Source organism: Astatotilapia calliptera, chromosome 4 (genome assembly GCF_964374335.1).
Source record: "Astatotilapia calliptera chromosome 4, fAstCal68.1, whole genome shotgun sequence".
Taxonomy (NCBI): Eukaryota; Metazoa; Chordata; class Actinopteri; order Cichliformes; family Cichlidae; genus Astatotilapia; species Astatotilapia calliptera.
This window is the reverse complement of record NC_137425.1, coordinates 953,393-966,342: the sequence shown is the minus strand read 5'-3', so window position 1 is coordinate 966,342 and position 12,950 is coordinate 953,393. Positions and strand designations below refer to the sequence as shown.

Sequence of the window (12,950 nt, the reverse complement as noted above, 5' to 3'; positions counted from 1 at the left end):
TTTATTTTGCGACACCACGAAACAAACGATAGCGTGAAATGCAACGACAGACGTTTTTATATCGTCATCAGATATATATGGTTATATCGAACAGTCCTATATCTGCCCTTCCCTTCTGTTATGGTTTGCTTTGTTTTTGTTTCTGTTACTATGTTGTTTTTGTTGTATGTTCACGGTGTATCATGTAAAACCGGTTAAAACCAATAAATAAATGTTAAAAAACCCCAAACAAAACTATCAGGACTCTTTTCCAGTTTATTGTCAACAAGTCTGCGATTGACTTTCAGATTAATCAACATCTGAAACATCCCGAATTTTTACAGCAAGTCCAAATCATGATGAGCGAGACGAAATTAAAACCTCGAAATGAAGCACATCGAGACAAAGAGCTCTCACAACACATGCAAAGACCAACCCAGAGGTGACCACTGTAAATCCGTCCTCAGGTCAGAACGCTAACCTGTGCTTCGTTTTCTGACGTGTCACAGTAATGTGTTTCAGGCTCCACTGAGTATAATTCAGGGTTTGCAGAAACCCCAGCAGACCCGCTGTTGTCTTGTTTGCTTCTTGTGGATCCCTGAGTAAGATGGTAGGGCTGACTGCTTCGGGTGATGTTGTCTAGATGCTGCTGTACACTGGTTCCAGCCTACAACAACACATTAAACAACAGTATTAAGTGACTATCCTCTGACAGTAGATTAGCTCAACTCACTGTCCATGAAAATAGAGGTGATGGAAAGTATATTTTAAACAACATACCTTTGGGAATTTGATGAGGTTATTGACAGCTTGAGATGCAGACATCTTTCCTGGTCTCTTTCGCCCTTGTGCAGATGGTGGTAGCAGATGTAGCAGCAGCAAGATAGTAGACAAGTCACTGTCCCAGCCTACAGACGAATAAACAAAGAATTATTCCAAAAATACATTGAATTGACAGAATTACCTATATAACCAACAATGGCAAATAAAAACAGTCACAATCATAGCATTCTCAACTTCAGTACCTGACTCAGCATTGCACATTAACTCCAAGAGCTCTGAGGTCGGGACAAGTCCATGACTTTCCTTTACAACCTTTGCTTTGAGATTGGTGAGCCACCTCTCCAAGAATTTGCTCCCAGTGACCTCACAAAACAGGAGTCGGAAATCTTGTTCTATCTGTAATGCAAAAATACAGAACATAGAGAGGTGTATGATTGAATCCTGCCTACAAATTACATCGGTATCATTTAAATGATAAGTGAACTTACTTTTGGGAGATTTGCAAACTGAGACGCTTCTTTCCTCCACAGCTTTTCTTTGAATGGTCTTCAACCGCCATGCAATGTATCCTGAACTGCTCTCTGGATCGTAGTAATGTTTCTATGTAATTAAATAAACGAAGAAGGACTATGTTATCAACATTTCTGAGGGCAATTATGTATTTCATGTTGAAAAGTTCCCTTTACTTACATATCCATGTTGTGAATATGGGTCTTCCAGATATGGAGACAGAGCAACAATGCCCTGCGCATACATCACTCTTACGTTTTTAGGGGGAGATGTCCTAATGTAGAAATTCAATAATTGGCATTAAACATCACAATTAAAAATAATACAATGTTTAAAATGTTTCTTTATATCTTACATTTTTGATTCTTACCCATGTCATTCTGTCATCTCAGCCTCAAGTATGTTTCTCATCCGTCTTCTGGTTGCATCTCTCAGAGATTTGGTTTTTGCGTAGTCTTAAACTTTCTATAAAATAGGAACATTACTTAATATTACTTAACATGTCATTAACATTGCTATCAGTTAATTTACACAAAATACATATTTCTTACTAAATAATGAGCAAAACTCTAAAGTAGTGTATGCCTTTGGCATTTGCTTAAAATAATATAAACCAGTAAAGTTAACTTTATGGTAATGTTACCCACTTTTTCTGAAAGTATGTTCGCTTATGTAAGCTAATTAGCGATTATTAGCTTACCGATAAACGGTAATTTATTTGTTCAAACTGTGCGATTTGACATGTGACAATGGTATTATTTAGACAGCAGAAATACATAGTTAAAATGTTTTAGGTTCATATTAACGCAGTGAGAAGATAACGAACATCTTAACTTTTAGCAACTGCTAGCATGTAGCTACTGGAATGCCATTAAACCTATGGGTAAATGCTGCTAACATGTCCTCGCTCGACATCAGTGAAACTATAAAGAGCTACTTAGTTTAAAAATACCTTTTAAACAATGTGACCAGTATGGGAACGTTAACTGTGGCAGTTCTTCGGAGAAAATTCCCTGCGCATTAGGGCTCTGAGGCCGCACACGCCTGCGGACTGGTAATAATCAACACTGTGTGAAGTCTTCACTGCGTGACTAACAAACTTTACACTGACTTTTAACTCTGATGTTAGAGCTGGTTTACTCCTCATAGAGTTGTAAATACTCTATCTAGGTTAAAATAGGTTTACTCTGAAATATTGACACTCCATTTTTTACTGTGTACATAACAAAATAACTGAGTCGTGATTGGCCAGTCATGTCCAAAGGACCGTTAAGCTCCAATATTCCCAAATCAAACACAATAAGTCACCAAAACAGAACCACCGTGTCCTGAATCGAGTGCCCACACAAAGGTCGACCAGAAACTCTGTAGCTTTGTCAACAGGTTGAATCTCCACAAAGACACAACCAGCACATTTCAAATAAACCTCCGAGATCAAAACCCAAGAATTTTATCAAGTGGCTGGACAACACAGCGAGTCACTTTCCCGTCAGAGCTTGGTACGGCACTGTAACCGCATCGCTGATCACTTTGTTGTCTGTTTATATTTGATTTTATTTTTTCTTTTATAATGTTTCTCTCTGAATCGCTGCACTGTGTGATCCATGTACGGTGCTCGTGTTCAGGCGTCAGTCTGGGGAACGCTTCGACTGCAACGATTACTCGCTCAAAGTGGCCGACAGCAAAATGAGGTCTGATCTTTGGAATGACAAGAAGTGGATGTGGCTGGCAGTTGAAGATCTGCTACCACATGTACCAGCCCGAGCCCTGCAGCTGAAAACACCACGGCTGATTTACAGGCTCATATTTCTGTATATGCAAACCTGCAGGCATGTGTGAGCCCATTTATGAACTATTACTGCTGAAAGTCAAATCTCCAGGTCTCGTTTTGTAATCTTCCACTTCAAAATGTCGACTCAGGTTTAATTTGAATTTAATTTAAAAGAAATTGTCACACTTCTTTGAACACGGCAGCATGTTCAGTCTGCTGGGGGAACGAAGCCAACAGACTCACAACCTTTCCTGGTAAAACACAGTACAAAGATGTACAGACAGACCAGTCTCAGGATGAACCAAACCAACAGCTCCAACAATGAGTTCAGGTCAGAGACGGGTCCCGGGTCATGTCCACAGCTCGGTGACAACACGATGCTGTTTCAGAACAAGAGCATCAGTGTCCAAGTCGACTCCCATCAGTTCAGGTGATTTTAATTTGAAATGTCTCATGTAGCTTAACTGGCTCGCCTCATTTTAAGGTTTTAACATATTACCAGATGACCAGCTGCCACTTCAAGATCATGTTCAGCTGCAGGCTCGACGTGTGCATTAAAAAGGTAGACGACCTTTAGAGTGGCAAAACCACCGTTTGGCCTTAGAGTTCGTCTGTTAAAGGTCGGTCCGTTGGGAAGTACCAAGGAGGTGTCACTGGTGTGCTGACGTTGGGACATGCTGATCAAACTGTTACCTTTTAGATGATCTCTCCAACAACAAAAGCAGACATGAGCCTACAGCTGAGCCTAAGAGGGCTGAAGACTTGCTGCATGTGAAGCATTGATGAGCTGGACGAGTAACTGTGAAGCATCAGCAGAACTGACCTCAGGCTGGTGTGAACGAGAGGAGCAGATAAAAATATGGAAACCAGCGAAACCAAACTGATGGTGCAGCTTCACGTGGGCTCGGCTCAGCACTGCTTCAGTCTGGCTGTCAGCCACGTTTGCCACTTTCAGTTCAGTTCCTTGCTCAAGGGCAGTTTGTGGTAGCAGGCAACCCTAGCTCTCCCACCTATCGGTGTTTATCGTTGCTGCCTTCAGGTTATTCTCCGGTGATTCTATATAATCAGCTCCAACAATGAGATTAACCACAGTGAGAGGAACAGGTGTAGAGAACATGAAACTCAACTTTCCCTGGAAAGTTTAAGCCCTATGGGAGTGTCCCCAAGAGGGCCGTGGACCTTCTATTGATCCTCTACCTAATCACATGAGCCAAAACTAAAACCTCCTGATGCATGCTCAATCATCTCTCACCATCTTACATGCTGTGATTGCAGCCATTCCCCAACTCTCTGTGAATGGGACTCATGGACATTGATCAGTGGTTGTTGATCAATGATCATGAGAATTTGCATAATTAAGATTAAGGAACTGACCTCCCAGCCCATTGTTCCTCACTGGGCTGGTTCCAGTCATTATGCAAATGTCCTGTTTATAAGATTGAAACCTGCAGTCAGCTGAGACTGAAGACGTCACCTGGTGATGATGAAACGTTTCTCCCACTGAAAACGTGACAAAGATCAAATTTAGTCCAACAGTTTCTTTAAAACAAAAACCTGACGTTGGCATCGTTGAAGAGTTTGACTTCTTTCATAAAATAAAAATGGCCAACCAATCAAAAATGCTCCCTCTACTTTAAATGTTTGCAAAACAATGAAAGTGTTGATTTGGAAATAGAAACGTCATTAAAGATGTTTTTGTCCTGATGAGATTTGAATATGATGCCAAGCTTTCACCGAGTCAACAGGAAAGAACAGTTGTGAAACATCTCACAGCTAATTTGGATCTAATTAGCAACACGCTCGGCTGCACCGAGGCAGGAGGCAGGTTTATATTGAGCTCGCAGTCATTTAAATTCAGGCCTGCGGCGTGGGAGTGGTAATGACACTGTAACTGTCACGCTGTGTTGAAGTCGTGTTAGTGCTGCACAGGTCAGCACACTGCTGCAGGCCGACTCCCATAAACTGTCATTATGAGTTCACAAGCATCAGATTAGAGATGCAAACGTGTTCAGTGCCAAGCAGCAGCTACAGCAGGCGCTCGGTTTATCGCTATTTTTAGAGCAGTTTTATTGACGTGTGTTGACTTGGATAGATGTTTGAACCTGCCCATTAAACCTCAGCGTCACTCTGTGTTGGGCTCTTTCACATCCTCCTTTATGGGAACCGAGTTCACAGCCAAGACTTTGAGGAACATTTTAAAATGCAGTGAGAACGGCGAAAGCAGTAAAATCACACACAGAGCCAGAGGGTGACTGAAACCAGTGTTCAAGTCACCGTATTTATGTTAAAGTCGAGCTTTTATGTGGGAGAAACCAGCCAAAGCAGGAACACGGTTGGGAAAGACTTTAAGAAAGTCTCGATGTGTTGGACACTTTGTGATGATCACATAAAGTTACAACATTTGTTAAATGTAGAGGTCGTCGCTGAAGGTACTTTTCTATTTCTATCATATTTTCAGGATAAGACTTCCTGGACACTGAGGTGGTTCCTGATTCCTCACGCTGTTGTTGTCAGGACACGTTTTGATAAAGTGCGAGTTTCATGGAAATTGGGTGAGAACACCTTTGTTTGTGTAGCGTCTTCTAAATAGTGACACACACAACGGGACAGTGGAGGGGAAGAACCGGGAAATGAACTTCTCCAAAATAAAGACCCGTCGTTTTTCCAGAGCCGTGTGAGGGCGAATATTTGGATTCAGGCTCATGTTTAGAACTAGTGTTAGGTTGAAGTTGTTTTGGGGTTTTAAGTCCTGGTTATCAGGACAGGCCGGGTCCTCATAAGTACTGTAAACGAGTCACAACGTGACGACTGTGTTCAGGAGATTTTGTGTTTCTACTTTTACTTATTTATGAAAAACTTGTGTTGAAACACAAAAACATGACGACACAGTGCAAACCTGCTCATCGTTCACCTCTCACGGCTTTTAAATCGAGTGTCTGATTAAATGTTTAAAAATGATGACTTCCTATGGTAAATGCACTGATGTAGCGCTTTTCTACTCTTCTGAGCACTTTGCAGAACTTGTGCATTCAGCCATTCACTCCAGCACATTTTCTGAGTGCTTTCTAACTAACACACACTCATACTCCGATGGATGCATCAGAGTATGGAGAGTAATTTGGGGTTAGCATCTTGCCTAAGGACATTTGGCATGCAGTCTAATGGAAGCCAGGAATTGAACCACCAACCTTCCGATCAGTAGATGGCCTGCACTACCGCCTGAGCTACAGCCATAAAGCACTTTGCTTAACAAAGTGTGCACATCGAGCCAGCGTTGGTCTTTATTAATCCTCGTGACGGTGGCAGGTACAGCTGTGCTGGGACTTCGCTAACAAATACAAAAACTTATTAAAAAAGCATAAAAACAGGTCAAACTAATGATGTTTGATTTGTGCATTTTTTATGCAATCATATTTTTGCTGCCTGACGCTCTGACTTATATAAGAGCCACTAAACTCAACCTGAGCAATGACGCCCTGAGGCATGATGGGAGGAAACCGAGGCTGCAGCGGTGCGGGGCATGAAGCAGCCTGCAGAGTCGCTGCAGCTGCTGCCAAAACCCTCCGAGGGGTTTAAATAAAGTTCCAATGAAGGGCAAGAACAGTGACGCCAACATGACTGTGTGGGCCGTTCAGGTTTTTCAGCCACTTTGTACCCCGAATGCTTTACATATAAAAAAATGACCTTATTAAAAAATGTATTTGACCCAGAAGGAAAAACATATTCAGTTGTCCCACACTTTACCCAGAATGCACTGCAGGTACGCTGCAGGTTACTCTGATGCTTCTGACTCCCTGATTGGAGGAAACCTGAGCGCTCTTCTTCTCTGAGCTTAAAGAGGTGGAGGTCTGCTGTGCTGGCGCTGAAATAAAGACACACTCTGAGTTTTTATGTAGACTCTCGGTTTATTGTCAGCACTCTGAGAAGAGACGCTGATTGGCTGCAGCGGCTCAGCTGGTTAGGACAGAGGAGGACGTGGAGGAAGAGGAGGACACCACCTTCCCGTCAACAACCTCCTGGACCACCGTCACCACCCGCTTGGTCGTGGTGCTCGAGGACTTGGTGGTGACACTGCAGACCAATCAGAACAGCGCACAGGTTAGCGTCTGCATCGCCCATTAGCTTCAGCTTCACTCATCGAAGCGCGAGTCTCACCTGCTGGTGGCTTCTCCGTCCAGCAGCCTCCTGTACTCAGCGATCTCCATCTCCAGCCGGGTCTTGATGTCCAGCAGCATGCGGTACTCCTGCCCCTGCCGCTCCAGGTCGGACCTCAGCTGCGTCAGCTGCTCCTCCAGCGACATCACCTGCAGGAGGACAACAGAGTCACAGGTGAGACCGAAGAGCAGCGTGCTCAGGTACAACCCGCAAGCTCAGGATGAACAGCGGCTCACCTGCATCTGGTACCTGGAGAGCTGCATGGAGTAGCGGTTCTGCGTCTCAGCCAGAGAGGCCTCCAGCGACGCTTTCTGCAGAGGAACGCAGCGTTTGTGAGGTCAGCTGATCAAAAGCTACACCTGCAGTCAGACCCTTATTCAGATTTGACTCATCTCAGCCGTTCCTATCCTAAAACCTAGTTTTTATTGATCTTCCTCTCTGCTTTCAAACCTCGGCTCATGTGACCCGTCAGTGTTCAGACAGAAGATTAGAAACAGCCTGAAGTTCATCGGACGCTTATCGCCCGCCTCTGTTCACAGCTCGCCCCTCTCTCTTTTACAGTGAACAACCTGAAGCTCCTCCAGCTGCAGAATGGAGGTCATGTGACACTCACCATGCCCAACATGGACTGCAGCTCGATCTCCAGAGACTGCAGCGTGCGCTTCACCTCCGTGACCTCTGACCTGGACGTCTGCAGCGAGGTGGTTTGAGTGATGACCTCTTTGTTCAGAGTCTCAGTCTGCGCAGGAAACACGCACACAGGTTAATACACAGGAGACGTCTGCGGTCACAGGAAGTGATGTCATGGTGGTAGGTACCTTGGTCTGGAACCAGGACTCGAGCTCTCTCTGGTTTTTGGCGGTGACGGCCTCGTAGTGCTCTCTGATCTCAGCCATGACCTTTGTGAGGTCCTGCTGTGGACCGGCGTCCACCTCCACATGCACCTGACCGCTCATCTGATTCCGCATGGCGAGCAGCTCCTACACACACACACACACACACACACACACACACACACACACACACACACACACACACACACACACACACACACACACTCATGTTCAGCTAAAAACAAGTTTTCTTACAGTAAAAGAACAAAATCTGTGTTTAAGCAGCTGACTCCACACTCCACAGGCAACAACACTGATTTGACTCTCACACTCACCTCCTCGTGGTTCTTCTTCAGGAAGATTAGCTCCTCCTTCAGGCCCTCGATCTGCATCTCCAGGTCGCTCTTAGCCAGCGTCAGGTCATCCAGGACTTTCTTGAGCCCGCTGATGTCAGCCTCCACCGACTGACGCATGGCCAGCTCATTCTCATACCTGCATGAGGAGGATGGATCACAGGTGAGGCTCAGTGATTCAATCTGAGCTGCTGTGGCGCCACCTGCTGTTCAAACTTCCTAATATCATTGGACCTTTTCCCCTGCAGTAACAGGAGTATTAACAATGACACTCATATCAGAGGAGATCCTGCTCCTGTGCATGCTTTATTTCAAATGTTCACCATGACACGCCGCTCTGATCTGCTGCTGCTGATGGAGACTCCAAGCATCATCTGAAGCTAGGGCTGCCAATTTTTTAACCATCAAATAAGGGACACAACAGAGTGTAAATATGCACTGTGTGTGACATCGCAGATAGAATGAACCAGATTTGCTGATTATACGGAATTTCCCAGTTGGCAACTCTATCAGAACGTCACCGATGCTCCGTCGATGTCTCCACCTGAAGCCTCATTTTGTCTCGAGAACCCAAAACATCTCATATTAGCACCACGTGGCGACAGTGGGGAGGAATAACATAATGCGAAGTTATGTGCTAACATTAAGTAGCACGTGATCTCAGACATGTGGACTGATGGCTGCAGCAGCCTCTGCTGGGCGTCAGAGGAACTGCAACCCGCTCTGCGGGTTCCTGCAGACTCACTTTGTCCTGAAGTCGTCAGCAGCCAGCCGGGCATTGTCGATGCTCAGGTGAATGGCTCCGTTTTTCTTGGTGGCTTCCTGAATCTGGAGACAAAAAACATCGTAATGGATGAAGATGAAACTTTATTGATCCACATTAAGGTGCTTTTATTTTGTAATTACCGATGCAGTGCAGGTCTTTTAGTTTGAAGAGTGTTTGTACTACAGGAAACACAAGGTCATGTTTCTTAATCAAGATAAATACTTGGCTGCCAGTGAAAGTCAGCAGGGGGCGGGGCCACAGGATTACTGATTACTGCCACGCCCCCTGCCAGTTCTAACCAATCAGACAGAGCAGTGATACTTTCCCATTTTCCATTTTTATTCACTTTTCATTTTCCAGATATTTCAGAACTTTTAATTAACCAAAAATTTATTCTAATTAAAACAGACTTTATTCATCTTTGTGAGGAAAACCCAGATTGTCAGAGATGACTGAGGTTCAGATCAGAAAAGTAAAACCTCCTCAGACTGTGTGCTGGTTCACCCAGTTGGAGACTTCCTGCGTGATTAGATTTGACAGTTGTATAAATGCATTATTTTACATTTAGTTTGTATTAACTGAGCTACAGCGTGTAGGTTTATGTTCTCTTTTCTAATTTTAGATCAGACATCCTTCAGTCCTCTGATTTCTGAAGGCACCGCTCCAGTTAAACGGGAGATTTGCTACCTTTGTTTGCAGCTCTTTCTGGGTTTTGTTCGGATGCGGGGTGAGGTGCAGCGCTGCTGAATGAAGCCTTTTGTTGTCCCTTCATGAACTAAAAGCAGCGTCCTGCGAGCGTAATCCTCAGATTTAAAAAGATGTGACTGTGGGGATGATGACTTCATTGAAGGACAGGTTAGCAGAAAGTTAAAGATCTAAAGACCAAGGACCGCTCAGCGAGTCCGGAGGAAAAACATTAACAAAGAGTTTCTGTGAGAAACAAACTGAAGATGAGTGAGAAGTAAAGCCTGGATATGGCCTGTAGAGGGCGCTCTGTGTCACAGCTTGGAGAGAGTGTAGAAAACTAAAGTTCTGCAGAGGAACAGATCCTGCAGATCATGATGAACGACGTTCAAAGGAACAGGACGAAGCTCGCAGTGACATCACCATTCAAAATAACGTAAACATGAAATAAACAGAGGGTTAAAAACGCAGCGCAGGTGAGAGCACCTGTGGGACCAGCTGTCAGAGGGAGGGTGAGGAAGCTTTACCTTTGCAGTGATGTCACTGATGGTGACGAAGAAGGTGGTGTAGTCCCGGGTGGAGGGGCCGACCTTGTTCTCCACAAACTGCCTGATCTTCAGCTCCAGCTCGGTGTTGGCCTTCTCCAGCTTGCGCACCTTCTCCAGGTAGGAGGCCAGACGGTCGTTCAGGTTCTGCATGGTGAACTTCTTGTTGCCGATCAGGCTGTCGTCCATGCCAGAACCGTTGTAGCTGACGGAGGACAAGTAGCCTCCGCCGAGTCCTCCGCCGAGGCTACTATTGAGCCCTCCACCCACAGAGGAGGAGGAGATGCGGACTTCGGAGCCTCCAGCTCCACCGTACACGCTGCTGGCCCTCATGGAGCCGCTGCTGCCCATGGAGGACCTGCTGGAGCGGGAGTATGAGCGGGTGAAGGAGGCCATGGTCGATGCTGCGTTCCTGCTGTAGCTGAAGACGACAGAGAGCAGAGTGAGGAGCTGCAGAGCTCTCCTCCTTTTTATAACTCCTGCAGCCTAAGAGCTGTCACTCAAACAGAAGGTGAGGCTGGGCGAGGCATGGGGGGGGGGGTCACGGAAAAATGTAACCTGTAACACACTGATGCTTTTATCAACCCTGCTTCACCTGCAGGCTTGGCACGACCTTTGCATCCTGAAAGGAGGGAGATTAATTAGCAGACGACGCTTCAGCCAAAGCCTCAGTAAACATCAGCGACTCCTGAGGAATGACGGGTGTGGAGGGGGTGGTAACAGCTCGAGGAACAGCCCGACAGCAACAGCAGGCTGCGATCAGGCTCCCTGCTGCACACACGGGCCAAAGCTAGACCAAGGAGGCACCCTGCAGAGGAGCGATGACAGTGAAGCAGCTTAACACAAACAAAAACATGAATCTACAAAGTTACAATCAGTGCAGATCATCAGATATTCATCAGATAACCAGGGAACTGTTCAGAGCTCGGATGTTTTTAATGAAAGCTGTAAAATGTGACAGTTTGCTCTAAACATGGCTCAGTGGGCTGAGGTCACAGAGGCAGCGAAGAATCTCCAGATCCTCGAGCTGGAGGTCGGGGAGAGCGTCTCTGGACCTGAAAGCAGCTCCGCCTGTGAGCCCAACCTCGTGTTCAGGAACCAAAACACTGAACCAGCTGTATCCTCTCCAGGATACTTCAGGAGCTGCCTGCAGGACAGATTGTCCCACTTTCATCATGCGAGCCTCTGAAGGTGTCAGAACGAACACGCGTTTAACCTTTAAAGGTTAAAGCTCTTAATCTGAACACACCCTAACATCCTTTATTCAGTCACATCAAATCTATGCAGGGATTTAGGAAAGGTTAGTCCAAATCCACCCGGGACCTTCTCCAAGTCGCTCCTGCAGACTCTGACATCACCTCTGTATGTGTTATCATATTTTTTATTTTCTATCTTTCCTCAGCAGCAGTAATCAGAGTACTCTCACAGAGAGCTGTGTACTGAGAACTCGGGATATGAACGCAGGTACGTTTTGCAGTGAGCTGATCGCTGACTGTTTCATGAGGCAGTTGAGGATTGAGAAATCCAAACACGGCCGACATGTCGATGAGCTCTGTGAGAAATGATCTGAGGTTATCAGGTGCGAACACACCTGTGGAGTCCGAGCAGGTCGAGGGTCGCTGCCGTGGGAGTAAAAGGAGAGCAAACACACACGTGGGCGTTCAGGAACGCCGTTCACTCAGAGAAACGCACCAATAATTTCTAATTAAAGCCAAAACAACATGTTTTACTTTATTTAAAGCTGCTCTGTGAGTATCCTTCATGTAACCCTCTGTTTTCAGGCCGTTATAAGAAGATTGTCTCTTGCACAAACAACACGCAGCAACACTACATGAGCGGGAGGAGGAAGGTATGGGCCTGCAGCTTGGCTCACTCTGGCTTCTGCTCCGTGGGTGCTGGGTGACCCTCGACACCTGTGTGACACCTGTGTGCACCCAGGTGTGCTAAAGAACCAAACGGGACAAGAACAAAAAGCGTCTCTCTTCCTCAGAGGAGACTTTCTCTGCTCTCAAACAATCGCCTGTGTTTGCCAGCTGAATGTCATCACTTTTCTTTGGAAACATCCTGAGCTGGAACACTTTAATCTCCTGCCCTTTGAACGTGCTCATTACTCTGACTGTCGCTGTGTTTATGACCGCCCCTCCCCATTCCTTTGTGAAACCCCACGCCCAGCTCGCAGCGTCCCATCTTTCATCGCCAGGGCTCGGAGCCGATCACGCCCTCCTCAGGACTGTAAACCTGCCCGTTTCACACAGCGAGGGGAGGGGATTAAAATCACAGTGAAACTGCCCTCTCGGTTCGCTGCCATCAGTGAATGTCGCCTAACCTGCTTCTACACCCTGAGCTGACCTCTGACCCTTCCTGGCTTTCTCCCAGCGTGATGCTTGACTTTCACTGTATGACACGATGACAGCCGTCACTCACCGAGACGTCTCTGACCCGCCCCGCAGGAGAAGCCGAGCCGGTCTCTGCTGATCGCTCTGAGCTGAGGTTCCAAAACTCGACATGGCAACAATTATCAAAATGTTCTTAATTTATGTTTCTTAACAAACACACGACACAACAGAAGAC

The 12,950-nt window shown here is 45.9% G+C and overlaps 1 protein-coding gene and 1 long non-coding RNA gene across 2 annotated transcripts; both read right to left on the bottom strand.

Annotated features, from left to right (window-relative positions):
* Positions 1-241: 241 nt before the first annotated feature.
* LOC145428204 (uncharacterized) lies at positions 242-980 on the bottom strand. The gene is made up of 2 exons (XR_013908431.1): positions 760-980; positions 242-646 (listed from the first exon to the last, which is right to left on the bottom strand). It is a non-coding gene; the product is annotated as an uncharacterized LOC145428204 (long non-coding RNA).
* A 5,948-nt stretch (positions 981-6,928) lies between these two features.
* On the bottom strand, positions 6,929-11,017 carry LOC113020133 (keratin, type I cytoskeletal 13-like). The gene is made up of 8 exons (XM_026163844.2): positions 10,362-11,017; positions 9,130-9,212; positions 8,367-8,523; positions 8,017-8,178; positions 7,812-7,937; positions 7,435-7,509; positions 7,199-7,347; positions 6,929-7,114 (listed from the first exon to the last, which is right to left on the bottom strand). The coding sequence occupies exons 1-8, from the start codon at positions 10,773-10,775 to the stop codon at positions 6,994-6,996; spliced, it is 1,287 nt and encodes a 428-aa protein (XP_026019629.2). The 5' UTR covers positions 10,776-11,017; the 3' UTR covers positions 6,929-6,993.
* Positions 11,018-12,950: the final 1,933 nt, after the last annotated feature.